Here is a 26,946-nt window from a genome sequence, read left to right on the forward strand (position 1 = left end):
ATTTGTTGTGCTTCGACGTATTTTTTAACGTTATTGGATACGTGTTTTGGTTTTGGTTTTGGCAACTCAATTTTCATGTTCTGTTGCCCTCTGCTGGCCACTTGACAAACTACGAGAATAGACTGAAGAGCAGAATTGTCAACTACGTTTCGCTGTGAAAAGAAGTCAATCCGTGTTTTTAAAGAATGTATGGAGGCGAATTATTTTGTATTTTCTGTTTTTAAGAACTAAAAATAGTCAGCGAGTAATCTTAAAGCTTGCCACAAACTTCCATGGTTGTTGTAGACAATTGTGTAATTCGTGTCGCCGGTACGATTACTACATTTTTAATTTTTTTACTAACGATTTAATCAGCGTGTTGTTGTTAAACAGACCCGCCCACCCGCTAGAACTATAATTGTGTATCTACACGATTGGTTTATAAAGTGGAGGCTCCCGCTGATTGGCTAATATCTCATATGGTGCAGGGATTGGCCAAAAATCTTGAAACCCGGAAGAGTCAGGTTTGCGACGATTGGACTAATTGTGAAAACCGGAAAAGCCAGCAACACTAGTAAAGAGCTTAGTATCCAGCTTCAAAAAAAGCGTTCAGTGATGGATCGTTTCCCAGTCGTTATTTAACATAAACGTTTAGAATGATGACGACGAAGAAAGTTAACCACTATTTTGACTGAGCTGTTTCGTACGTTGTCGCTTTTCTGTAATTTTGACTCCTAAACGCTAACTAGTTAGCCGGACGTCATCACTCTCAGCCTTAGTGAAGCCCTCCGTTTAGCATCGCTAGCATCTTTGACAGCCGACGTTGATAACAAAAACACATTATTCATTTACGAATCGAACCCGAGTACCCAGAGGTCCGACTCGCGTAGTTTGGTTTGTTCGGATAGCGACACTTGCGGTAGAGTGACGTAATCGTTGCTGAATGTGCGGGGACAGAAATTTGGGCGATAGCAGCTCCAGCTAGCAGCTAGCCATGGGGAGAGCCTTCTTGTTTTGCACCTTTCTCCTCCTCGTCATTTATGGAATCACAGCCGGTAAGTGAAAAAAAAAAACCCGCTGCGCTTTTGCAGTGCTCTCCTCAAGCTGTCAGTTGATTTGCAAAATAGCTGCTCTGTGCACCATCTTAAATTAGCATTTAAATGGACTTGTTGTTTTCCAGACGAGGAGCCACACGGGAATGACAGACAAGAGTTAATGGTGTGTATGAACGCTCTACACTTATGACGATGTTTAATGTGGGGAAAACTTTATCAGAAACGCAACAGAAAAAGTACTCTTAACAGACTTGCCAAATTTGATTCATAAAAGTATTTTTTTTGCCCTCTACCTTCTCGACTAGATGTGTGTGCACTCTAAAGCAACCACACCATCTTGAAGTTTCGGTTCACAAAAAAGGATTCTGCCTTCTTTCTCTTACACTTTTCTCTGGGGTGCGTCCATGCACTCACTGCAGAAAATATGGCACTCAAGTGGTCACGCCAGCCCGAAGAATTCATCTAAATAATAATCCTGCCCTACTCCTCAGTCTTGCTGCAAGTTGCGTGCTTGCACTCAGGGCAAACAAAATTCACCCTAAAGTGGCCATTCTAGCCTGAGGCTTTGGTCCAAAAGTTGGCTGGAAAGTCTGCCAAAAATTGATTCTACCTTGTTCCGCTTTTCACTGTTTTTTTTCTTGCACTCATGGCAGACAACATGGCACTTTAAAGTGGCCAAACCAACGGGTGTTTTCTGAAGGGAGAATGTTTTTTTTTTTTTTTTGTTTTACTGCTCGAACTTTGTTGCGCACAGGCAGGATAAATGTTGACGTGAAATTAAGGCATTCAAAATCTTAAAAAGAATCACCTGGAAAACAAAAAAATGTATGACATAACTTTCAGTCTTTGTACTTTTTCAGAAATCAGGTATTAATAATGTATTTTAGAAAAAAAAAATCACTGAATTCACTTCTAAGTATCTTAAAAGGGGATCAAATTCTGCTCATTAAATGTAAGGACCCAACATTGGGCTACTTTCACTTTTAGCATCAACATTTCTTGTTGAATTTTTTCCTCGCTTGTTCTCTTCAGCCCTACCACGATCCCGAAGCAGAAGAGGATGACGTCCGTTTGAACTCCAAAGTTGTAGCGTCCGTTTCGAGCGCCACGCCGCCTGCTGCTGGTAGTGCACCAGAAAAAGAGAAGGAGTCCACAGAGATTCTATCGGGGGAGGAGAAGGAGGACCTGCCAGAACAACATGTACATGTGGAGAAACCCAAAGAAGGCAAGAGTTGAAAATTCAACATTGGAGTGAATAATCCTTATGGTTGTATGTTGTGTGTTTTTAGCATGTGGGAGAGGGAATGTTAAATTTAGTTAGACCCTCCTTTAGACCTACCACTTGAATAAAAATGGAAAAACAATATTATTACGCTTATTAAAAAAAAAAAAAGGAAAATCTGTCTTTGGGACTGAATGAGTTAAAAAAAAAAAGTTTGGAACGTATTAGACCTTGGTGGAAGTAACACCGATTTGCAGCAGTAATTTTGTAATCCCATGCAAGAATGAGCACGGTGGACTTTGCTGAGCGGTGACATGAGCAGCTGCTTCCGCAACCTTGACACTCCCTTGAGAAATGACAAGAGCTGCGCACCTGTGCCACGTACTTTATGACCTCGCCAAGCAAGAAAGACAATTTGCTCGCTTGCATTTCACGTGCACTTATATTAAAGTGGAAGTCACTCCCCAAGGTTTTTTTATTTAAAGAAAAAGGTTCTATGCAACTACTCTAGTCCAAAAACTGATTTATTCGCACCCTTGAAATTCTTATTCAGCTCAGAAAATAGCTGAAGGCGTGAGAGCGAGCGAGTCAAATCGCAGGGGACAGAATCTGACCTGATCAAATCTAGTGAGCTAATGACTTTGTAAGGACAGTTCGGCTTTTTTTATAGCGCTTCCCAAAAACTTTGCTTCCTGACCTGCAAACAGCTATCAATGCTAGTGAATGAGTGAACTTATTCAACCCAGTGAAAACGGACCTTTGAAGTTGTAATTTGACTTGATTTGACTCATCGCTTGGTTATGTTTTTTGTTTTTTTTAATTCAGTTCCTGTGGTGAACGGCGGCACGGCCGACGGAGAGCCTTGCGTCTTTCCCTTCGTCTTCCAAGGCAACGAATACTCGGACTGCACGGCCAACGGCAGAGGGGACGGGCGACTGTGGTGCGCCACCACGTACAACTACGACCGGGACAAGAAGTGGGGCTTCTGCGAAAGTGAGTCTTTCATTTTGTGTCTCTTGTGCGTAGTATTGGCCGATATTAGATTTGGATGGTGAAATAATTGTGAGCAAAAATCCTCCAAGCATGCCAACCCCTCAAACCAGTTATCGGCCCATGCATAGTTTTGTGTCTGGCGTTATCCGCAATGACGTCGCGGTTCCCCGTAGCCGAGGAGCAGGCGCAGTTGCGGCTGCGGGCGGAGGAGGCGGAGGACGAGTACCAGACCTTCCTGCACATGCTCAACGGAACCACCAGGAAGAGCCAGAGGAAAGCGTGAGTGGCCCGAGCCGGGCCGAGCCCAGCCCAGCCGAGCCCAGCCCAGCCGCCTGTCGTCGGCCGGCTCCTCTCTTACGTTGGACCGGACCTTTCTCCGTTTTGCACGCGCAGGCTGTATGAGAAGCTTCTGAAGGTGGCGGAGGGAGGCCACCAGCGCGCCATGGAGAAGGTGGCCTACGCCATGTTGTTCGGAGACTACATGAGTCAGAACGTCAGCCGGGCCCGAGACATGTTTGAGAAGCTGGCCGCCGAAGGGTCTCCCAAAGCGCAGACGGTACTTCTTCGATCGTGGCAACTGGCTCTTTTCAAGGCGCTGCCGTTGTGAAATTTTGGGGGTCTTTTTTTTAATTTTTTGCAGGCTCTTGGATTTTTGTACGCTGCTGGACTTGGGGTCAACTCCAGTCAAGCTAAGGTGTGTAACATTTTTTTTTTTCTGAATATTGCTTTTATAGTAGCATACTCATATTGTTTATTTTTTAGTTAGCCTGTAATAAGGAGCTTTTTTATTTGAATCCATGCTTACAAATTCAGTTGCTTTTTCTCTTCAGCTGTGTGTTATTTTTTGAGGAACTTTTTTATTTTATTTCCATCATTTTCCTTTGTGGGAGTTTTTTTTTCATTTGAATGTACTTGTAGGACTTTTTAAAATAATTTCTCTTTCAATTTATGTTGCTTATCCTGCTCAGTTGTGCAGTAGTTTAAAAGATTTTAACTTTAGTCTTAATATTTTTTTCATGATAGTATTTGTGAGTTATTTTTTCATTAGAATGTATTCTGAAGTACTTTTTTTCATCCATGTTTAAATGTGCATATTGCATTTTTTTTAAATGACCATTTTTGTTTTTAAACTATCGTGTTATTCGAACAACCTTTTTGTTTATTTTGTGCTTTGTATTACCTTTTTAACATTTTTGTTTTTCATTTTAAGAGAGTGCATTTATTTTTGTCATATATTGGCATTTTAATGATTGTATTTTTATTGTTCACTTACAAAATGTAAAAAGATAAAACATACATAAAATAACTTAACGATATATAATAGTCATAAATTCACATTTTTATCATATTTACTGGTTAAAAAAAATCTAACAGTTGGGGTAAAATGTTCTTTACTTATTTTGTGTATTTTATTTTGAACTACACTTTAGCTTTGTGTCTTTTTCCACTGTAATGGAACTTGTGTCATTTTAGGCTTTGGTGTACTACACTTTTGGTGCCCTGGGAGGAAACCTGATCGCTCACATGATTCTGGTGCGTTTTCCCAATAGTCAAGCAAGCAGCAGCTTGGTTCAGAGATAGAAAACTTGCGCTTGCTTCGATTAGGGCTACAGATACTGGGCCGGCGTGGGCGTTCCCCAAAGCTGCGAGTCAGCGCTGACGCACTACAAGCTGGTGGCCAATCATGGTGAGAACACGCCGCCGTCGCAGATTATTGTCAACTCCAACGGGACGCTGACCGCTTTTTCTCCCGGCAACTCAAGTTGCCAGCGATGTGTCCCTCACCGGCGGTTCGGCCGTGCAGAAGATCCGGCTGCTGGACGAGCTGGAGAACCCGGGTTCCGCGAGCGGCATGCTGGAGGAAGACCTCATCCAGTACTACCAGTTCCTTGCCGAGAAAGGGGACGTGCAAGCCCAGGTTAAAAGAAAAAGAACATCGGTTCAACCCCTTATTGTTAATCCCGCTTCCAACCTTCATTTGAAACGGCATCTCAACATTCTAGGTGGGACTGGGTCAGCTTCATCTTCACGGAGGACGCGGCGTGGAGCAGAATCATCAGGTACCACGCGTCCGATTTGAAACGCTTCAATATTTACCACAGCTAAGCACGAGCTGACACTTCCTGTCCACCAGAGGGCGTATGACTACTTCAACCAGGCGGCCAATGCAGGAAATACACATGCCATGGCTTTTCTGGGCAAGGTCAGTAAATTACTGTCACCTACTGGACTGATGTGGAATTACTTTAATCATTTGTCTGTGTGTGTGTGAGTGTGTGTGTGTGTGTGTGTGTATATATATTTATATATATATATATACATATATATACATTTTTTCCTTTTTTTTAAATCAGATGTACAGCGAGGGCAGCGACTTCCTGCCACAGAACAACGAGACAGCCCTGCAGTACTTCAAGAAGGCTTCAGATCTGGTCAGACATGCTTTGATTTCTATCAGACTTGACTTTTTTAAGGTCTGAATCGTGCTTTGATGTTCTTATTTGAAAGCCCTAACCCAGCTTTAAAAACCAAACTGTGGCTCCGCCTCTTTTGAAACGCGATTTCTGGTTTGAAATTCATTTTTGAAAAATGCTAAAATGAATGCTGAGCTCAATGTAGCCGTTTTCATCAGTAAACAGTGAACGTTTAATCTCCAATCAATTTATTTTTATTTCATACACAATGAATACACATTTGCATGCTTGCAGTGATCATGTCTTCATGCAACCGCAAATGGGATGTGGCGGCACCTTGATAGTTCCTTCCTAAAAATAACATTTTGCACCCCTCACAGGGCAACCCAGTGGGTCAGAGCGGCCTGGGCATGGCGTACTTGTACGGAAGAGGGGTCTCAGTGGTAAATCTCACCATCGCATTCCCACATTTCCACTGGGGCCCCACAAAAGAGTCGCACGTCTTTTTCAGAACTACGAGCTGGCGCTGAAGTACTTCCAGAAGGCGGCCGAACAAGGCTGGGTGGACGGCCAGCTGCAGCTGGGAACCATGTACTACAGTCAGTCCCCCCCCCCCCCCCCATTCTCCTATTTCCTTTTTGTCTTCCTCTGCGTTGAGCGCTTGGGTGTTTTGCCGGCGCAGATGGCATGGGCGTCAAGCGCGACTACAAGCAAGCGCTCAAGTTTTTCAACCTGGCCTCGCAGGCGGGACACATCCTGGCCTTCTACAACCTGGCGCAGATGCACGCCACCGGCACCGGCGTCATGCGCTCATGTCCCACCGCCGTGGAGGTCAGACGCGCACCGCAGCCCGCGCCTCGCGGTCTCACGCGACGATACGTGCCACGCCATTTCGAAAAATACCGCTCCACAATTGAGAACGTTCATTTGTCCCGTTTAATCCAAATGATAGTAAGATTTTTTTGCAAAACGTCTTATCTTTGTCTTAATGTCAGATTACGCCCACAAATGCACTATCCGCCTTGGAAAACGGCCATTTTGTGTCATGTTTTCACCTAAAATTGACATCATAATTGCTCAGGTAACAACCAGTCCCGCCTCACCTTGTGAAAGTCACATGACCAAAGTCAGAAACAGTTACGCTGTGATTGGTTGTAATGGAAAAGCCAAAGTCGCTTCTACCTAAAAATTGCGTATAATGTACTTGAATTGCAGTTGATGTGCTTTTCTTTCATTGAGTTTAATGCTATGTCGTTTCTGCAACATTGCGGCTCAGTGCTTAACACTTTGCCCCAAATTCAAGATTTTACAGAAAGGTTCTTTATGATCCTTCAATGGTGAAATTCATTTCAACTTTTTCTTTTTTTTGCAGCTGTTCAAGAACATGTGCGAGCGCGGGCGCTGGTCCGAGCGTCTGCTGACGGCGTACGGCAGCTTCAAGGAGGGCGACCGTGACGCCGCTCTGGTGCAGTACCTGCTTCTGTCCGAGCAGGGCTACGAGGTGGCCCAGAGCAACGTCGCCTTCATTCTGGACCAGAGTAGGACCTCGTTCAAGTTTTTTTTTTTTGTTTGTTTTTAACCCCCCCTCCCCCTATTTGTTAATTCGCAAATAGCAAAAAAAAAAAGCATCTTGCAAGACCTGCTTTTTATTTTTCCTCGTCGCATCCGCCAGAGGGCGCCAAGATCTTCAACGAAAACGAGACGTATCCACGGGCTTTGCTTCACTGGACCCGAGCGGCCGCTCAAGGTGCGATGACGGCAAATCTGAGATCCCGTCGCGCGGCGCGGCGCGGCGCGGCGCTCACGCCGGCGCTCTCCCTTCAGGTTACACGGTGGCCAGGATCAAACTGGGCGACTACCACTTCTACGGCTTCGGCACCGACGTGGACTACGAGACGGCCATCATCCACTACAGGCTGGCTTCGGAGCAGCAGAACAGCGCTCAGGCCATGTTCAACCTGGGCTACATGCACGAGAAGGGGCTGGGGATCAAACAGGTACGTGGCCGTTCCGCCGCCCCGCCCGCGCGACGGGCGGGCCCGACGACCTCACCGGCCCGACCTCGCGCAGGACATCCACCTGGCCAAGCGCTTCTACGACATGGCGGCGGAAGCCAGCCCGGATGCTCAGGTGCCCGTCTTCCTGGCGCTCTGCAAGCTGGGCCTGGTCTACACGCTGCAGTACATGCAGGACCTCAATGTGAGTACCTACTTTGCAAGCAAGGTATCAACTTCGCAAACTAAAAAATGGGCCGAGTTTGGGGGGGACAGTAGTTACAGTGAAAGTAGGACTCAAAATTGCAATTACAGAGCCAAAAGTGGGGGTCGCAGCGCAAGAAAAGCCTGCGCAATGAAGAATCCATTTGTATCAATATTTTCTATAAATTATTAGAAAATTGAAAAAAGTTCAATTCCAAATACAGGGTCAGACGGTTGCCACATAACAGGAAAGACATGATTATGAAAAATGAAAATCTGTCAATTATAGATCGTAAAAGCCTTTTCTTATGTGTCCATCTTATGTTGGACGTAACGTTGTCTTGCCTCCGCGGTCAGCTGAGGGAGCTGCTGTCCCAGATGGACCTTTCCCAGCTCCTGGGCCCCGAATGGGACCTGTACCTCATGACGGTCGTGGCCCTGCTGCTCGGCACCGTCATCGCCTACCGCCAGCGCCAACGGCAGCACCAGATCATTATGCCCCCTCGGCCCCCCGCGCCCCCGCCCCAGCCCACTCCGCCCCCGCCCGCCGCCGACCCCCCGCAGGAGCCGGCGCGAGCCCAGGGCGAGGAAGACGAGGCCCACTGAAAACGTTGGGAAACGGACAAACGCTTTGCGGCGCGGATGGCGCTTGCCGGCCGGACGCGTCCAAAAAAAAAAAAAAAAGCCTCAAAATGGCCGCCGGCGTGCGCAGTTGCCTCACCGGAAGACACGGATGTTGGACTCCCGGGACTTGGGAGTGGAAGGCACGGCGGTCTCCAAATGATCAAAGAAAATAACGACACATCGCTTTTCAAATTCATCTGGAAGAAACGTTTTCTTGCATGTTTCATTTTCATACACCTTTTTTTTTTCAATAGACAATAATTCCAGAAGGAGTGTTAAGTGCTAAACAAACCTTAATTTATGCAAAGCTTGACTGGGACTTTTTTCCCTCATTATTTAATTTTAATCCCTCTCACGTTTATTTTTCTTTTTTAAGAATCATCGTCAATACAATTACAATCGTGAAGCCTAGTTGTCAACCAAAAATGTTGCCACCATTTTTTTTTTCTTTACGCATGCATGACATCACATTAAAACAAAAACAACTGAAACACTGGTCATTTTTAAAGTCTTTATTAAGTTTATAAATAAACTAATAAAACATAGGTGATTATGAAAGAATATTGTTCCATGGATCAGTTTTTTTTTTTAGTCTTTTGAAAATGAAGGGTTAAAATGGGACTTCATTTGCAGGTGACAATTTGGTTTTGTTAAATACTTCTGCAGCACATAGCATTCACTTAACTCATTCAATCCCATACACACATTTTTATTTACATTTCTTTCACCTTATTTTTGGCTAAAGTAGTGGAAAAAATTGGTTGATACTAAAAGTAAGTAATCCATTACTGTAGTAATCACCAAAGCAATCCTTTATATAATTCATTGTCTAAATGATTATTTTGTTGAGTACTTAAGTAAATGATAAAGTAACTTAGAAAGCAATTGAGGTTGTACGAAATGAATCGAGCACCAAAGTAATCAATAACTTTAAGTCATTAAGTAATCCATTACTGTCGGCCAGAATCTGTTATTTCAGTGCCAAAATATTCGATTAAGATATTTAAATGACAAAAGTCAATGATTATTTTAACTAATAAAGTAATCAATTACTTTCGATATGACAGTAATTGAATACTTGGGGTTCTAAAGTAAATACTTTAGTTCTTTGAGTTAATAAAATCACACCAAAAGTCTTAAACATTTGTATTATTTGAATTTTTTTTTAAAAATCGGCCTTTGTTTTTTTTTGTCTTTTATTTCAATAATTATTTCTGAAAATCCCAGACATTCGGTCAAAGCGGGCCAAAAAGTGGCGAGGACAGTGAGTGCTCCCTATTGGCCCGGACCGGCTGTCAATCAATCCTCGTAGGCGGGACCTTGCCACCAAAGTGCTGAAAGTGCTAAAAGTGAGTTGGCGCAGGGGTGCCCCACTTTGCCCCGTTGCACAGCACTACTACTACTATGGGGTGGCTTTATGTTGCCGTGGCAACGTGTGTGCTGGTGTCCCGCTGCGTCAAAGGTAAAGTGCTGGAAAAAAAAAAAAAATCTGTATTTTTGTTTGTATTTTTCAAACGAATAAAATCTTATTTTTAAGGTGACAACTGGTGGTCGAAGTATGAAGATGGAATACGGCACTACAGCAAGGAGGCACTCAATAAGGTAGGATTTTTTTCCCCGATATGTGTTTCCCTGTTAAAATTGCTTCGCTTTCCATAACTATATCGTCTTTTGGCCCTCACTTTAAGATTTCTATTATATTTTTTTGTGATTAATCTATTTGAAAAAGTTTGACCAGAAATAAATCGCAGGAAAACTACTAAAGCACAGGAACAAACGTACACATCCATCCTCAAACAAGTGAAGTTGACATCCTGTCAAAAATCAGACCTAAAAAATTAAAAGCAGTACTGTGTGATATTTAATGTATTTTAAATGTATTTATTTTTTACGAGTTTTTACGATATAATATATTTTTGTAATTTTGCTTTCACGGAGACTCATTTAGCTTTCACTCATAAAGCAACAGTTGAACAGTAACTGTCGTTAATAGTTTATTTTGAAGATCTGACTTTCAATAGTAGGAGTTTTCCTGAGCGTTGCCGATCCAACCGTAGGGTCATTCCCTCGAGCTGTGAAGAACTAAATAAAATATTATCCACTATTGTATTTATTTAATTTGTTCATTTATTGATTTAATGACTAAACATACTTAGCGCCACTCTGACCTATGAACACATTTTCATTTTTTTTAGATGAACTTTAGTGACAATCTTTAGTGTTTAGTGCCCTCTAGAGGTGAAATAAGGGAATGAGTCGTAGTCATAAACAGACTACCGCGACACTTTTCGCGAGGTTTTTCCTCCTTCGGGTACTTTGGCCACAGAGACTGCGGCGAAAAATGTCAACCTCCTGGTAGAACCAATGTATTTATCGATTACTAGATTCACGATTATATTAAAAAAAAAAAAGTTGATGCTGTCGAATTGTTTTTGCATATTATCAAAATTCAAAGTGGGTTTATTAGGTTTCCCCAAGTCTTTACACACTTTTATGCATTTAAATTTACTAGTTTCCTCACAAATATATATGTGTACATTAAATATTTGAATTTGATCACTGACTACTGTTACCTTGGCAATAACGTTGAACTGCGGGAAAGGTTGCTTGTTTTACCGTTGCCAATTCTGGATGTTTGTTGAAACTTTGTTGAAATAAAGTTATGAAAAAAATGGGACTCGTGTCCGTCATTTTTGTGACGCCATTTTCGTGACATGTCTAGCAGGTCCGCGCACCGCTGAAAAAAAATGCACTTTGACTGTTTAAAAATGTGTTTTCTTTTATTTTTAGATTTAGTGCACAATGATATCCGCCCCGTCGCTTCCTTTTCATTTTTTTTCTTTTTAAAAAATATTTGATGTTTATTGGCAAGGGTGGATAATTCATCTTTGCCCGCCCAAAATGATTAAAAGTTAGCAAGGATTCATGGAATTGATATAATGCCAAAATAATTCTACGATGGCAAAATTTATGTTGAGTCAGTGACCGAAATCTATTGATTGTCTTCCCATTCGTTTCAATGATCAAAGCTGATTGAGGATCGGGTGTTTTGAGGCGACAATTGACGTCGACCGACTTTGGCCTCAGGGGAGCGCTGGACGACATCAAGAGATCCTCATGGCAAGAAATCGCTTGGATCTCATATCGAGGCCTCGAAAAGTCTCAAGTTCTTTTTGTTGCTGAAATGTCGCCAGTGACAAGGCGATCATTACGATTGTGTTTTTTTTCAGGAGTTTCCGGAGAAAAGCCGTCCGGTCGGCTTCAAGCATCCAGCCTTCCGTTGTCCTGATATGAGTCCCTCACCTTCAGCCCCATCCTCAGGTGGGTCACTAACGGACACACCCCTACACATTTTCTCACACTGCGCGGAATTTCCTCAACTTATTTTTTTTTTCTCCTAGTGGAGTTGGTGAAGGCAGGCGACATCAAAGTCATCGCTGCTTTGGGCGATTCTCTCACGGTATGTTTGACTTTTGAGCGCGCCCTATTTTGGTTGTTTATGCTCACTGGACATTTCATTAGGTACACCTGCATTATTTGCGTGTGTGTGTGTTTCATGCAGACAGCCATCGGCGCCAACGCCACCACAGTCCTGGGCATTCCCATCGAGTTCCGTCACGTTTCCTGGAGGTGAGGGGTCAGCGTGATTACAAATTCAGAAATCTAAAACAGCCGTGCTCAAATGGGTGTATTAGTACCCCGTGGCGTATGTGAGATTTTCAGGTATCAGAAAATCTTTAATGCTTTTTTTAAAATGTCTAATAAGAATGGTACACTTTTCTTTTCAAATTAAGAGTAAATTAATTGGAACATACAGAAACTTATTGCTAAATTGTATTGTGTCCATTACAAAATGTTGTATCCCGTTAATGTTGCTGAAAAAAATACGCCGAGGTACAAATCTAGTTTGAAAGTTTAATTAACCAGATGCAAATATATGCATATATTGCTTTCAAATATTTTCCACTTGAACTATAAAATAAATATTCAAATGGTCCAAGGAATGACGAAATGTCCGTTCATGTGATCCTCTAGCATCGGCGGTTACGGCTCGTATGAGGACGTCATCACTTTGCCTAGTAAGTTTTTGTTTTTTCACTCTTCCTATTTTCATGTTCCCCAACTTTGGCTTGCTATAATGTTTGTGTCAGACATCATCAAGCTTTTCAATCCCAATTTGCTGGGCGCCGCCCAGGGAAAAACTCTTCACGGCATGGAGGCCCACCTGGGGCAAACGGGCCTCAATCTGGCTGTAACCGGACACAACACCTTGTATGAACCGCCCTTGTGTTTTTTGGTTTCCATGGCAACTCTCCTTCCAGCTCATCCGTTTCCCTCTTTTTTTTTTTTTTTTTTGGCAGCAATCTTCCCAGCCAGACGAGACATTTGATTGACACCCTCAGAAGATTTGAGGTACGAGAACAACCCCAATTAGTCAAAAGTATTGGGACAGCAGAAGATGCTTGTCTTCCTCCAGGGTTTGAACTTTGAAAAGGACTGGAAGCTTCTGACCATTCTCATGGGCATGAACGACATCTGCGACTACTGCAAAGACAAGGTGCGTCTCCCTTCTTTTCGTAATACCAAATGACTCCTTTTCCACGTTTCGCTCACAGGCTCTCTTCTCGGCCGAGAACTTCGTTCGCTACATGACCGTCTCCTTGGAAATGCTCATGAACGAGGTCAACGAGGTCACTTAATTTCACCCGGTCCGTTTTCTTATATGGACCGATGGACTTTTCCGCCTTCAGGTTCCTCGCATGATCGTCAACGTCGTGCAGATCCTTCCCATGCAGACGCTGAGGGAAGTTCGCAAGCCCACGCCGGGCTGCCTTCTCCAACGGTAGTTCAGGACTAGCTTCAAAGTCCAAGCTTCAGACCTACTTCCGATCTGCCAATGATATTTTCAGCTCCTCTCGCCTCTGATAGCTTCTAATCCAAATGGATTGATTTCAGCTCCTTCTGCTCCTGTCTGATTGAACCAATGGGGCCTTCTGCTGAATTGCGCGAGCTGGTGGAGATCAATCTGGAATTTCAGGTAAAGACATGAAACTCTTTTACTCTTTTTTTTCACATAATCTCCTGGTACCCGTATATATATATATATATATATATATATATATATATATATATTTTCCATTTTTTGGCTAAAGGAGGTTTTAAAAATGGCTGGTACCAAATGACTCAAGTATTAAAGTAATCAATTACTCTCCTACTAAAGTACTTCAAGTAATTGATTGCATATTGTACTAAATTACCTGACTCTTACTTTGGATTGGCCAAACGCTTCAAACCAAAACGGCTGACTTCCTGTGCGTTGCCTTTTGAGAATTTTTTTGTGGGCCTCCTCGTGTCCGCCGAGTTTCATGTCGCTAAGCGAAACGGCTAACGTTTTTGGGCATGACTTCCCTCCGCAGAGACGACTGGAGGCCCTGCTGCTGGCCGATCGCTTCTTCAGGGACGACTTTGCGGTGGTCCTGCAGCCATTTTTAAAACAGGCCGACCCTCCCCGCCTCCCTGTAAACCACGCAAACAATACGGTGACATCGTCAGGGCGACGCCCCCTTTCTTCTCCCTCATCGGCTGTCGTCTCTCCGAGCAGAGCGGCAAGATCGACATGAGCTTCTTCACCCATGACTGCTTCCACTTCACCATCAAAGGCCACGAGGAGCTGGCCAAGGGCTTGTGGAACAACATGGTCAACCACACAAACGGCATTTATTTGATTGGCAAATCCAATTAAAAAAAAAAAAAAAAAGCGTCACTCCATGCTTCTGTGTGCAGTTTCAACCGGACGGAAGCAAGACGGTTGTGAGCAGTTTTTCAGACCCAATAACGCCGGTCTGTCCACCCGCGGTGAGCCTCTGGCCCAAATACCTTTTCATCACTTAGATTCTTTGAAGAACGCACGTTTTTATTGGGAAGTTTTGCACAACTTGATCGCAGATCTTAACTCGTTCAATCCCAAAGACGTAATTATACGTCTTTTACCAGACATTTATTCCAAGGCACTGAATGAGTTAATACATTGATAGCAGATTGAATTTCTTGATGTCTTCATATGTTTGTGAGCCTTTGTGTCACCTATTTGATTTTTTTTTTTTTTTCTTTTACCCGATTGCGGTGTCACAGGAGCATCCATACATCTTCACCCGACCCCCTTCCTCCAGATCGGGTCAATGCTCCGGGCTGCACGCGGCGCCAACGCAGGTGGTCTTCTTCTTGCTTTCTGTTCTTGTGGTATTCAGGTGTCGTGGGCTTTTTTAGTACTCTTCCCGAGCAGTAAGTAAGTGTTTTCACACTCGCGGAACGCAAATAAGAAGCTTCGGTCTATCATATTTAAGGACAAGGACTTTTTTTCCCCCAATTGCTGTTACTACTTTTTTTCCTTTTTTACCTTTTTAATGTTTTTAAATAGTTTTGTAAACAGTCTGAATCTAAATACGATGTATTATAGAGCTCTGTTATCATGGTTGTTTTAAACGAGTACCTTTGTAGGAACAATAAAATACACACAATCAAGTGGGTTTTCCCACCTTCAATAAAAAAGCTGAAAGTGAAACAGCGACTGTAGCTCTTTTTTCCCCACACGCAAAGGCATCACAAGAGGTAAGTATGCTGGAAAAACACACATAGAAAAATTATTGCTGAGTGCCGTTTGGCATGAACAAATCTCACGTATCGAAAAGTTTTAAAACCGAAGTAAGTGTGCTGGGGAAAAAAAAAAAAAAAAAAACACCAATAAAAGTGTGTATTGCCATGAAGTAGATTTTAATAAGCAATGGAAAAAAATCCATTACATTTTTTAAAATATTCCAATAAAATAAATAAGAATTCCATTAAGTCATATAAATGCCTTAGTTACATTTTAAAATATTTGGTTAGTTGATTAAAACACCATTTAAATACAGCACATGTGTAAGTTTCCTTTGATAACTAAATACGCGTTTTATTATTTTTATTTTATGTTTACTTTTAAAATCTTCTGTAGGCTGCACTGTCATAGTTTAAGAATAAATAGTTTTAAGATGGGTTCAATGTCAAAATTCATTTCTTTTTTCATTTTTTTTGAATGGCCTTTATTTTATTCGGCCCTCACCGCATCTGCATACTGGTACTTCTAGAAAGCGTATTGCAGTCGGTATTGTAAAATAATCTCCGGTTCTTTGTTTGCCGGATTTTGTTTTTATTGTAAATGTGAGATTTATTGTCGGATATACGCTTCCCTCTCAATACGTGGTGCACCTGCAAGCGCATTGTGGCGCTCTTTGTTCCCGCTGGCTTACATAAAGCTCTTATTATGAGCTCATTATTCATGTTTAAACAAAAGGGCCCGGCGCTCTGGCGCAGGGCAAACATAGACCAGGCCTTTTATTCTTTGCGGAAAAAATAAAAAAAAGCTCAACAAGCGACCTCGGGTCTTCTGTTGACGTTTGAAGCTGAGCAAACAGTCGGTAAGGGGTAAGGCCTGCCCCGTACTGGACACTTGGATGGAACAATGGAGTCAAAATGACTGCCGCATAAGCAAATGTAAACAACAATTATTATTAGTCATCGCTTTTGTTCTGCTTTGGGCCAACACAAAGATACACGTCACACCATAATGATGAAATAATGCAAAAATCGGACTGTTTCTTTTATCTTCTTCTTCTTTTTTTTCACCAATTTAATAGGTAGCCACTTAACCAAGTAATCTGTGTCTCAATTTGGTACTCCTGCTAGGTCAAGATAGAACTTTTCTTTGCCAATAATGCTAATCCTCTTTGAATTACAGATAATTGTAATAATTTAGAAAATAAACTCTTATTGAACACGAAATGTTTAAATTGTATTATAGTAAAATTAATGATATCATAATATATAACTTTTTCCCCTTATAACTTTTTTAGCTAATTATAGCTCTGTGACAGGTAGGCATGTTTAGGATTATCCACAAATGAAAGATGCGTAAATTCGACTGAAAATGCACCAGTTTTTAAAAACTTTTTTACAGGCTGAGTATGGGTATGATTAATTTTGTGCAGAAATACGAGACGTAAAAAAAAAAAAATCGTAGTTTTACTACCATTTTTCTATTCACGCCCTGACCAAGATGGTCGCACGAGCAGGTGCGCCGTCGCCCCCTCTGACGCCACTTCCGGCACCAGCGTCTTCATTATAAAGGAGAGCGAGAAGGTTTCAGAGGAGACTGGAAGAACGAGGTCACCCTGCTCCATCCACGTTCAGTGCCGTTCGAAAATTGACACAAACGCAGCCGGAATGCGTCCGTAGTCCCGCAAATATTATTTTCGGAAGCAGTTTAATAAGATAAACGTCTGCTCCCGGTTCCATTTTGCTCTTTTTCCTCCCATCAAACATGATCTTGTTGCTGACGCTGACTGTCCTCGTCAAAAGCGGTGAGACGATATTTTAATGTTTTACTTTAGTCATTATCATCATATTCAAATACACTAACGTCGTTTTGTTTACCATTTTTGGTGACAGTTTTGTCGTTGCCGGCGACTCCGAGTGTGCTGGCGAATGACGACGTCAAGGTAGAAAATGATAAATTTCCATTATATTCATGTACGTGAAGTGCTCACTTGGTGGCCACTACATTAGGTACACCCTTCAAGTTCCTTTGCATTGATTATTGAACAGGTTTGTCAATGCGGCTTTATTGTCATTTTAATGCGCAAGTGTACTTAATGTTCTGGCCTCTTGTGAGTGTAGCATGCACGCGCGCGCGCACACACACAATTCCATTAAGTTAATTGTCCACTTGGGGGTGATAGCTGTTTGTTTAAAAGGATAACCTTTAATTAAGCAGATTGGACGATGATTTTTTTTTTCTCTATTCTTCACTCACTCACTCACTCACTCACTCACTCACTCACTCACTCACTCACTCAGGTGATGAAATGCGTAGTGGAGGCTTTGGCAGATGTGCTGTCCAGGCCACGCCCACTTCCTGTCAGCCAGCAGTGTCTGCACACGCTAAGGACAGGTACATTTGTTTGGTTGTGTTTTTCCCAACTTTGATAAGCATCTGCATGACCTGTGGCCACGATGGCTGTGACTTGAGTAATAAATAATCGTATCGTTGCTTTCGCGCAAAGACCTTTTGGCTTATTTCCATTCGGTAAATGGATTGGGTGCTGCAGGGCATGCTGGGTAAAAAAAAAAAAAAAAAAACGCCAAAAGGATGGCAGGATGAATTTTTATGCTTCTTTGATGATGTTTGCTTGTTAAGAAATCTAGTCTTTGTTGTATATTTATTCAAGATGACCGCCTCTTGACACTTCTTCGGCACTATGATTTCCTGAAGGAGCTTCAGGATGTTGCCACTCAAGGTATGTTTATGTATATATATATATCAATAAAAGTTCAACTATATTTTAAAATGACCACTCAAGGTGAGGATGAGAGAGGAGGTGCCACTGTAGCCCATGACATGACACCATCTGGTCAAAATGCAGACAGCGTCTCCGGTGAGCTCCTGGAATTTAATTGCGGCATTTATCCAGCCGCCTTGTTTGATGATTTATTTTTATTTTTATGTCGCGGAAGCTCGAGCACTGTCAGTCGGACTCTTTGTCCACATGACTTGAGGTAGCAGTACAGCTAATGTTAAAACACACTTTGGAATAATACATGCTAGTGATTTATATGTATACTATATAGACACAGTATATATAGTGAATAAGGCAATTGCTTCCCGTCATGTCTCTTTGGATCGCTAGCACAACTGGCAAAATCAATGTTTTAGCGTCAATGAAATTTCCCCCCAAGATGACTCCATGCTGAAGGCGCTGGGAGGCCCCGGCGAGCGCTCCATCCTGGCCCAGGAACAGAGGAGGACACAAGATGAAGAAGACGGCGGGCTTTGGACGGCGGGTGAGAACGGGGAGGAGGATGCTGAGCGGGAGAAGGAGGACAAAAACGCTGCAATTCACATATTTACACGCAAGTGGTGCCTTCTATTGATGCCATTTAACGCATTTCATCCCAAAGACACTTTTTTACCTTCAAGAATCCAGACATTCCATTCAAGGAATTTTTCCAATATTTTCACATGTTTAGCTAGAGGAGGGTCGAAAATGGCTGATACTTAATGAATTAAGTTCTAAAGTAAAATTAACTCATTCAGTCCTAAGTAGTTTTATTTTTTATTTGTATTTTTTAAGAGCCCAGACATTCAATCCCACATATGATATAAATGTAATATATACATTTTATATAAATGATATAAGTAGATACACGTACATGTCGTGTTTTTCTTTGCTAAAAAACGGCTAAAAAGTGGCTGATGAATTAAGAATGAACTAATTAATGAATTAGTACTAAGTTGTAAAGTAATAATGAGCAATAATTTATTTCTTTAGATACGAAAATAAAGTAAATGATTGCTTTAGGTACTAAAATAAAGTAATAGTGATAACTTTATCTTCTAAGAAAATGTAGGAATTGAATGACATAAAAAAGCAACAAAAAAGGTAAAATTATGTCTGTGATTGAATGACTTAAAAAGAGCAACTGATTGTAAAAACATTAGAGACTGAATGACTTAAAAAAGAGACGAAAAATGTAAAAATAGTTCTGGTTTTGAATAACTTTAACCAAGAGTGACAAAAAACATGACAATAGGACTTTGGGATTGAATGACTCAAAAAGAGCGACAAAAAGCATAAAAAATACGTCTTTGGGGTTGAATGTTTAAGTCATTTAACCCCAAAGACGTATTTTTTATGCTTTTTGTCGTAATAGTGACAAAAAACATAAAAATATGCCTTTGGGATTGAATGATTTAAAAAGAGTGACAAAAAAGTACAAATACATCTTCGGGATTGAATGACTTAAAAAGAGCCTAATTTTGTTGAAAAAGTCCAGCGCCCGAAACCTACCTTGCACAAAAATCAACAAACTTTTTTTTTTTTTTTTTTTTTTTTTTCAGCTTGGGGATCCGAAGAGGAGGAGGAAGAGGGAATGAAGAAAAGGAGCAAAGGCATTCACCTCGGGAAAAAATCCAAAGGTTCCGAGGAGGAAGCCCGCCATCATTCCAAGGGGGTGTCGGAGGAAGAAGGGCCGAGCAAGAGGAGGACGAAGAAGAGAAACGGCAGCCCCGAGGAAAAGGAGCTGCGGATGATGGCCGGCAGGACGCCCGAGGACGAGGACGGCAGCGCGGCCAGGAGGACGGAGGTCAAAACCGTACAAGTATACGTTTCATTGGATTTCTTTTTTTTTTTTTTAAATACGTGTCCTGACTTGTCACCAGGAGGCAGATGCAGAAAACCTGGCCGCCATCGAGTCGGAGCTGGAAAACGTGTCCCACAAAATCCAGCAGCTGCGACGAGGCTGAGACCCCCACTCAAAAAAATAAATAAACGGGGAGCTTCCTCGTGACCTTCACACTGTTGACATCTGAATCAAATCTTCTCATATTGCATTTCTCCTCTTTCTCACTCTATTTATAAAACTTATTTCATCAATGATTTGAATTTTTTGATGAGAAGATGACCGAGCTTGTATATTCATAACAAAGAAAAAAGTGGACATTTTCTACTCATCTTGAAGGCATTGAATTGTAAAACAAGATTAATCTGTTTAAAAAAATGAAAACTAGAAAGAATGATAGCAATAAAATTGACATGCTAACACTGTCTATCAGATTCTCAGTTTACATTTTTAAAGCAAAATATCACAAGTACTGGAAGGTCATTAACTATATGCTCTCATAGTCATACAATGTTATCAGATAATATAATGTGCACATTTGTTATTATCATTTTGTGACCCTCGCTATAACGTGTTTCACCTTTTGCTGGCCTTGTTGTTTTGCAGAATTTTTTTCCATCAAGGTTTGATGGGAAAATGAAGCTTCATGAGGCACCTACAATAAAACCTAAAACATAAATAATGAATTTAAAAAAACCAAATAAAAAAAATAAATAAATGCGTTAACGTTTCCCTTCTTTGAACCAAGAGTGCCATCTACAGGAGTAAAAAAAATATCACAAGTGCTTTTTTTTTTTAAACAATCCCTGATAAACAACATTACAATCGAATGTTTATGAACATTTTTGTTTTACAAAGATTAATAAAGGTGAGGATACTAATTCAAAATAATTATTCTAATAGGAAGTATAATACAATTATATATTTAAAAAAATAATTTGAGCGTACATTTATATTGCTTTACAATTCTCTTTGTTATTGTAAAACTGGCCTCCACACAGTAGAGGGCGGACGAGAACACCTAGTTTCATATTGGCGCCATTGTGCTACGCAGGAACTGTGCTAGCCAGTGACGAACTGCGGACTGGGGAAAGCGACCACTTTCTCTATTCCCGTTTTCTTTTCTCTTATTTTTGTTGTTGTTGTTAATTCAATTTGTTAATTTAGCTGTCAGGTATTCCCGTACTCTCTTTTTCAACCACAAGAACGGCATCTGAAAACAACTTCAACTTCTGCCAACGGGTCGAATGGTGTCTGAGGAAAGTCATTAAAAAAAAAAAAAAAAAAAACTTTCATTCCAAAAAGGACTGATTAGCCCTTTTTAACTCAAAGACGAAAATGAGGAATTCTACAGCAAAGCAACAAACTTCTTTTAACAGGTAAGACAATGAAACGTTTTCAAGACTAGTAAACAAGCAATCCAGAAATTTGATATTACAAACTTTAATATTTTCCATTTTTTTAAATCTATTTATTTATTTATTTTTGGCCAGTGGGCTGTGTTGAAAGTACAGCGTTCCCTCGTTTATCGCGGGAGTTACGTTTCCCCCAAATAGCTGTAGTAACTGAAATCTGCAAAGTAGAGATTGAACTTATTTTTTTGCCTTTGTTCCCATTTATTTAATTTGTTTCTTTTTGTAAAAATTAGATCATAAAATCAAAACATAAAATCAATATTTTTTTGTCTGTTACGATTTGTTGGGAGGAAATAAGCCAAGAAAAATCTAAACCTGCAACAGAAAGCATTCTGGTCATAACTGAAAACCCACAAAAGGAAGCAGATATTTATGATATTTTGGTAAATATGTATATTTTAATAAATTAACATTTTAAACTCAATAAGTATCATTTTTTGTTGTTCGTGAATGTGCTTTCTCTTAACTACTGGATATATATGATGAAGTGAATTAAATGTGAATATGATGTGACAAGTTGCACATTCTATGGTCGTGATAATGACAGCACATATTTTTCATTTGTCTCGTAGTATTTGTATTGCTGTCTCTTTGCGTGCTGGTGATAGACGTGAAAAAACAAACAAACAAAAAAAGCCACATTCAGCAGCCTGTGGCCGCGCCGGTAATGATGTTCATAAATGTGCCAGTTGGGAAGCTGGGATTGAGCAATAGCTGCTCCAGCATCTCTCTGCCCTTCTGTCGGTTGGCCACCGAGCACATGACGTCGCGCCACATGCGCGTCAGAGAGCCGCCTGCAACGCCAACGTCGCTCGTTCACTTCTCAAAGCATCCATGTGAATATTTTGCACCCGCGATTGTTACCTAGCAGGTTGTTCATGCTCTTCATCCAGGAGAAGACGGAGAGGGTGTGGTTCTCTTCCACAGTCATGTCGGTTATTTCCGGCGCTCTGTCACCCTCCTTTAGGTCAAGCCCCGCCCCCATGGAAGCAAAAATACAATTATGTTTTACATTTACCACAGTGTCAAAGAGTCAAGGTTTCAGTAACCGATAATACAGTCTGTCGCCATTATGCGTGATTTTCTTTTTTCGCTTGACTCTTGTGCAGTATTTGGGCCAATCCTTTGATCTTTACATCAAAGGGGAAGCATTAAACTAGGGAGCTGAAATTTCACCCGGATGGTGCCAACATGTCGAAGGTATTCAATGTGCCCCACAGTGGACATTCATGGAAATACGGCACAATTTGACAATAATAAAACTAGTGAGACGGTATCCCGAGTGCTTGCAGAGTTGACTCAACAAGCCGCAAAAGGATAAGGAGGAGGTTTTTGTCTTAAAAATAGCTTCTGGGCATTGTGACTTGCTAAGAACGATTAAAAACAAGAAGTTAATGTATTTATTCATTCTTCATTTTAACTAAACACGGTACACATTTCTTAATGCAACAAATATTCAATACTTTGTTCAAAAAATAAAATATATTGTGTTCAATGGAAAAAAATAGAGACCTAATTTTCATATTTGTGTTCATGGTCTCATACCATCAGAATCAGATAATGGCCCATGCCTGTTTACATAACATGACAAATGGAAGGAAAGTACAGTAAGTGCCTCCATTCTAACCTTTAGGACACGTCCCGGCAACGATGTCAAAAACAAGACAGACTTCTCCAAGGAGGTGTGAAAATTGGCCGCCGAGACGAATTCGGCCGAGTTGAGCCAGCTGGAGGCGAAGTTCACCTCTGGGACGGAATAGTGGCTCTGCCTGCATGCCAGGAAACATGAAATTTCTTAACAGAGTGAGTTTGCAGATATTTTAGGGAACCTATCCTCAATTATTTGCTGAAAATTTTGATTTTTCATGCTTCTTCTTTTTGATTCGTCCAAGATGATACAAAATGTTGTCAAAGCCAATAACATGCTTTTTTATGGATATAATATAATCCAAAATCATCACATCGTATTACACGAGTTCACAAAATCTTAAAAAACATAGCAAAACATTTGATGTACATTTACCGCCACCCAGATGTCAAAAAAGATGTAATCCCAACATATTTATTGTCTTATTTTACACTTTTCTTTTCCTCGTTGCTAGCATTTTTCATGCTATCTATATAAACCAAATTCTATGCGAAGAGATTTTTTTTTATTTAAAAAAACAGTCCACTTATTTCACATTTAAAGAAAAAATAAGTTGTCTTTAATTAAATGACAACATTATTTTTAATGTACAAATACTTTTAAAAATACATCTGTATGGTGACATGGTGCAAAACAGGAACTGTTTGATGGCATTTTTGTTACAATGTATAATCAACTATCAAGGTGCCAGCACCCCATTTTCAGTTGCGCCATATTAGTGGAAAGAAGAGAGGTTATGGTAACCCTTTCAGTGCCATGGACGAGAATTCCCGTCTTTTAAAACAGTAATAACACTACTAAACAATAAAATTCTCACCAAATACGTTTTTATATGGAGAGGAGCTGACACCCTTGACTAATGCTTATCTAATACAAGCCAATTGAGTACTCTATTAATAACTGTGACCACTGGATGGCAGTGTTTCCACACATACAACAGATATTACCTGCATGAAATTCAAAGTAAGGAATGGAAGTCGATCTTTCATATGATACCATCCATATTTACATAGACATAGCACACAACATCCTATCAGCCTAGAAAGATGAGTGAAAATGTTAAATATACCGGCATTCTAGAGGTTTACTTTTCCGGTAACGCTTGGCTAACGTTTTGGATAACATTTTTCATGAAAAAGCCTGGTGACTCACTTTGAATTGCAAATTGCGGCGGCATGCAGCGAAGCCATGTGAGCCTCCCAGTAAAACCAGAGAATGGCGTCTTTCTTCTCGTTATCTGGCAGTGGGGAGTCCTTGTGTGTCTTGAGGAGCTTGAGACATGTGGGGAGGAGTGAGACTCAGACCCTTATTGCTAGCTTGTTGCAACGCAAGCGTGACATACCTGGAAGAAGGAATCCCACTTGGTCATGACATCAGTGTGACTAATTGAGCACTCGGTGTTAGTGGTGCAGTAACCCTCGGTGCCTTCAGGTGCTTCCATCTTGACCTGCCAGATGTGACAAAAGTAATCACACCTTGTTTCTCAATACTTTATCGAATGGAACCAAAAGGCCACCGAAGGTCTTGGTCTTGTCCTGGTCTGTACCTCCAAAAGAGTTGATCTCGACTCTGTATTGACCTCCAAAAGTGTTGATTTTCTCTCGGTCTGGTTCTCTTACAGTCTTGTTTTTGTCTTGTTCTGGACCTCCAAACGATTTGGTCTTGTGTCATTCTGTAACTCCATAGGTTTTGGTCTTGTCTGATTCTGGAACTCCATAAGGTTTGGTCTTGTCTTCTTCTGGACTTCCAAAAGTCCTGGTCTTGTCTCAGTCTTAGCCTCCAAAGATTTTGGGCTTGTGTCAGTCTTGGCCTCCAAAAATTTTGGACTTGTCTCAGTTCGGACCTCCAAAAGTCTGAGGCTTGTCTCGGTCTGGAACTTCAAAACTCTTGGTGTTGTCTTGCTACGGACCTCCAAAACTCTTGGGCTTGTCTCGATCTTGACCTGCAAATGTTTTGGTCTCGTCTCTGTCTTAAGCTCCAAAACTCTAGGTTTTGTCTCTGTCTTGCCTTCTAAAAGTCATAGTCTTGTCCTGGTCTGGACCTCCAAAACTCTTGCTCTTGTCTCGGTCTGGCCCTCCAAAACTATTGGTCTCATCTTGATCTTGACCTGTAAATGCTTTGGTCTTGTCTCTTGACCTTAAAAAGTCTTGGTTTTGCCTCTGTCTTGACCTCCAAAAGTCATAGTCCTGTTCCGGTCTGGACCTCCAAAACTCTTGATCTTGTCTTGTAAATATTTTCCCTAGTACTTTTCTGGCTTAACTGCTTTAGAGCACCTCATTGTCCTAAAAAATCTTTATAAGGAGTATTTTGATCTTATGACAATAGCACGGTTAGCTTCATTGCCAATAATTAGGCAGTCTACATTGCGTGGAGTCCATCGTTTACCTGGACTCCTTGTCCGAAGAATTCTTGCTGTACGGCGGATAGGAAGGGAAGGACGGACACAAAGTGGTTCACGCCTGGAGGACCGAAAGACCATTTAGGGTATTTTATAATCTGTAGTGGAGCGCACAAACCATACTTACAGCCCCACCAGCTCTGGGGAGAGATGCAATCTGTATCTCCTGTGCAGTTTGTGGTGCTGGTTGGGTCGGCGAGACGGCCTGGCAGCGGTACAACATGTGTTTTTAGTCCAAGCTGAATTTTGCCGTTCTCATTTTTTTCTGCGCGTTGAATCAACCAAGCAATTTGCCCGTTTGTGTTGTCTTAGCTGACCTTTGGTCTCTTGAAAGAGCAACTGAACTGTCATATGTCCGAACTTTGGAAGGAGCCAACTGTGTAATCGATTTGGCGAGTGAGACCATAATTCAGGACAAGACTTAACAAATTTGAGAGACTAGAAATTACAATTTCATATAATATACAACGGAATAATTTCATGAAATTTTAAGTAAAATGCTATATTAGAATAAATCGACCTATCCTAAAGATGATCTGTCATTTTTTGTGTGTGTATCAAAAGTACTGGAGGTATTGGTGTCATTGACTACTCCAGTTGAGTACTTTTGTTATCCAATTCTCCTAGAAATAATCGTGAGCTACTAAAAGGTTCTCTTCCTTCTAAATTGGCTTTCCAAGATGGTTCTGCAAATAGGAGAGCTTGATGCCTTAGGGCATCAAGCGTACAAGTTTTAGTCTTAGATACAAATGGTGCCGAAAAAATTGGACATGGATCTGGCTGGGAACAGCCTGCCCATCTGGGATCGCATTGCCATTTTTCACCTGAAGTCTTCATCCATCCGAACTGCAGGGGCAGGCCCCACAGGGGACTCTCAGTACCACCGGTGCCCATGGAACCCATGTAGGGATCGGTGACGCCGATTATCAGCCGGTAGAAGCTCATGCGGTGCACGAAGTTCCACGGGTTGGGCTTCACCACGTCGTTCTCTACGGGCAGGTCGCTTAATTGAGACTTGGTCTGGGCCCATGAGATGGGCGCGCCGTTTTTCAGGATGACGGCGGAGTAGGCGACGGACGCCGCCAGGACCAGGACGACGGAGGAGGCTGCGAAACGCTGCATGGTTCAACCAAAGAAATTAAGACCGCAAGACTGACGCGCGTGGCTTATGTACTTAGCTCGCTGGCATGAACTCAGGCCTTGGTCCGTGTTACTTTGGGTCAGTGGACCTGACGGTCAGATAAGGGCTATTTGGATAAAGGGATCAAGACTATTGACTTTAGGATCAATGAACGCTCTGCTCTGGAATAGCCGCTACCAAGTCAGTCAAACGTCTTTGTTATTCCTTTGACATTATCATATTCGGTTTAAGCCGTTATGCCTTCTTTGTCTTTTTTTTTTTTTTTTTTTTTTTTACCTCTGATAACGAGCTAATGCTATCGTTGGCATGGAGACAACTAGAAACACTTGATTGGAGAGGAAGATATGTATCCTGTGGAGGACAGCAGAAACACAGCAGTTTAGCAGATAGTAAACTTCTTAATTTACTTAATTGTGGAATTGGAGCAGGTTATCCACAAGCTGTGAATGTTAAGTTTGTTAAAACTGATTTGAAATCAGTTAAAAATATTACTGTCTGAACATTTGGCGTTCTTGTAGCGAAAGAAATGAATTAAAAAAATCTTAATAAATACAAGAAAAAATACAACAAAAACCTTGTAAAAATACATCTTTGGGATAGATCATAACAATAAAAATGACAATATGAACACTATGGCATTAAAAA

The 26,946-nt window shown here is 41.4% G+C and overlaps 4 protein-coding genes across 7 annotated transcripts; 3 read left to right on the forward strand and 1 right to left on the reverse strand.

Annotated features, from left to right (window-relative positions):
• The first annotated feature begins 538 nt into the window (after window positions 1–538).
• On the forward strand, window positions 539–9,046 carry sel1l (SEL1L adaptor subunit of SYVN1 ubiquitin ligase). Its single transcript, XM_088403972.1, has 21 exons — window positions 539–1,034; window positions 1,160–1,197; window positions 2,067–2,259; window positions 3,082–3,249; window positions 3,423–3,528; window positions 3,643–3,805; window positions 3,890–3,943; window positions 4,723–4,782; window positions 4,855–4,936; window positions 5,013–5,167; window positions 5,253–5,309; window positions 5,384–5,452; window positions 5,604–5,681; window positions 6,044–6,106; window positions 6,175–6,262; window positions 6,346–6,494; window positions 7,036–7,201; window positions 7,336–7,410; window positions 7,488–7,660; window positions 7,734–7,862; window positions 8,219–9,046. Exons 1-21 carry the CDS (start codon window positions 974–976, stop codon window positions 8,465–8,467), a joined length of 2,376 nt encoding a protein of 791 aa, XP_088260098.1. The 5' UTR covers window positions 539–973; the 3' UTR covers window positions 8,468–9,046.
• Window positions 9,047–9,883: 837 nt separating this feature from the next.
• LOC148406865 (phospholipase B1, membrane-associated) lies at window positions 9,884–14,841 on the forward strand. Its single transcript, XM_088403516.1, has 16 exons — window positions 9,884–9,947; window positions 10,023–10,087; window positions 11,716–11,806; window positions 11,887–11,945; window positions 12,048–12,115; window positions 12,521–12,564; window positions 12,637–12,757; window positions 12,847–12,898; window positions 12,963–13,043; window positions 13,102–13,167; window positions 13,237–13,328; window positions 13,442–13,523; window positions 13,903–14,004; window positions 14,088–14,183; window positions 14,270–14,341; window positions 14,618–14,841. The coding sequence occupies exons 1-16, from the start codon at window positions 9,890–9,892 to the stop codon at window positions 14,750–14,752; spliced, it is 1,284 nt and encodes a 427-aa protein (XP_088259642.1). The 5' UTR covers window positions 9,884–9,889; the 3' UTR covers window positions 14,753–14,841.
• Window positions 14,842–16,653: 1,812 nt separating this feature from the next.
• Window positions 16,654–20,126, forward strand: chga (chromogranin A). Of its 4 annotated transcripts, none has more exons than XM_088403450.1 (8): window positions 16,654–16,881; window positions 16,970–17,019; window positions 17,378–17,471; window positions 17,749–17,817; window positions 17,881–17,955; window positions 18,257–18,430; window positions 19,419–19,663; window positions 19,740–20,126. In XM_088403450.1, exons 1-8 carry the CDS (start codon window positions 16,842–16,844, stop codon window positions 19,821–19,823), a joined length of 831 nt encoding a protein of 276 aa, XP_088259576.1. In that variant the 5' UTR covers window positions 16,654–16,841; the 3' UTR covers window positions 19,824–20,126. The 4 variants fall into 4 exon arrangements, with proteins under 4 accessions (XP_088259576.1, XP_088259577.1, XP_088259578.1 ...); XM_088403451.1 differs by having other exon boundaries at window positions 18,257–18,361; XM_088403452.1 differs by lacking the exon at window positions 17,881–17,955.
• A 1,366-nt stretch (window positions 20,127–21,492) lies between these two features.
• Window positions 21,493–26,310, reverse strand: LOC148406867 (protein LEG1 homolog). Its single transcript, XM_088403913.1, has 8 exons — window positions 25,985–26,310; window positions 25,288–25,365; window positions 25,148–25,221; window positions 24,105–24,209; window positions 23,915–24,033; window positions 22,742–22,883; window positions 21,979–22,075; window positions 21,493–21,908 (listed from the first exon to the last, which is right to left on the reverse strand). Exons 1-8 carry the CDS (start codon window positions 26,280–26,282, stop codon window positions 21,757–21,759), a joined length of 1,065 nt encoding a protein of 354 aa, XP_088260039.1. The 5' UTR covers window positions 26,283–26,310; the 3' UTR covers window positions 21,493–21,756.
• Window positions 26,311–26,946: the final 636 nt, after the last annotated feature.

Source organism: Hippichthys cyanospilos, chromosome 20 (genome assembly GCF_059441005.1).
Source record: "Hippichthys cyanospilos isolate Australia breed blue-spotted pipefish chromosome 20, RoL_Hcya_1.0, whole genome shotgun sequence".
In the NCBI taxonomy this organism is placed as follows: domain Eukaryota; kingdom Metazoa; phylum Chordata; class Actinopteri; order Syngnathiformes; family Syngnathidae; genus Hippichthys; species Hippichthys cyanospilos.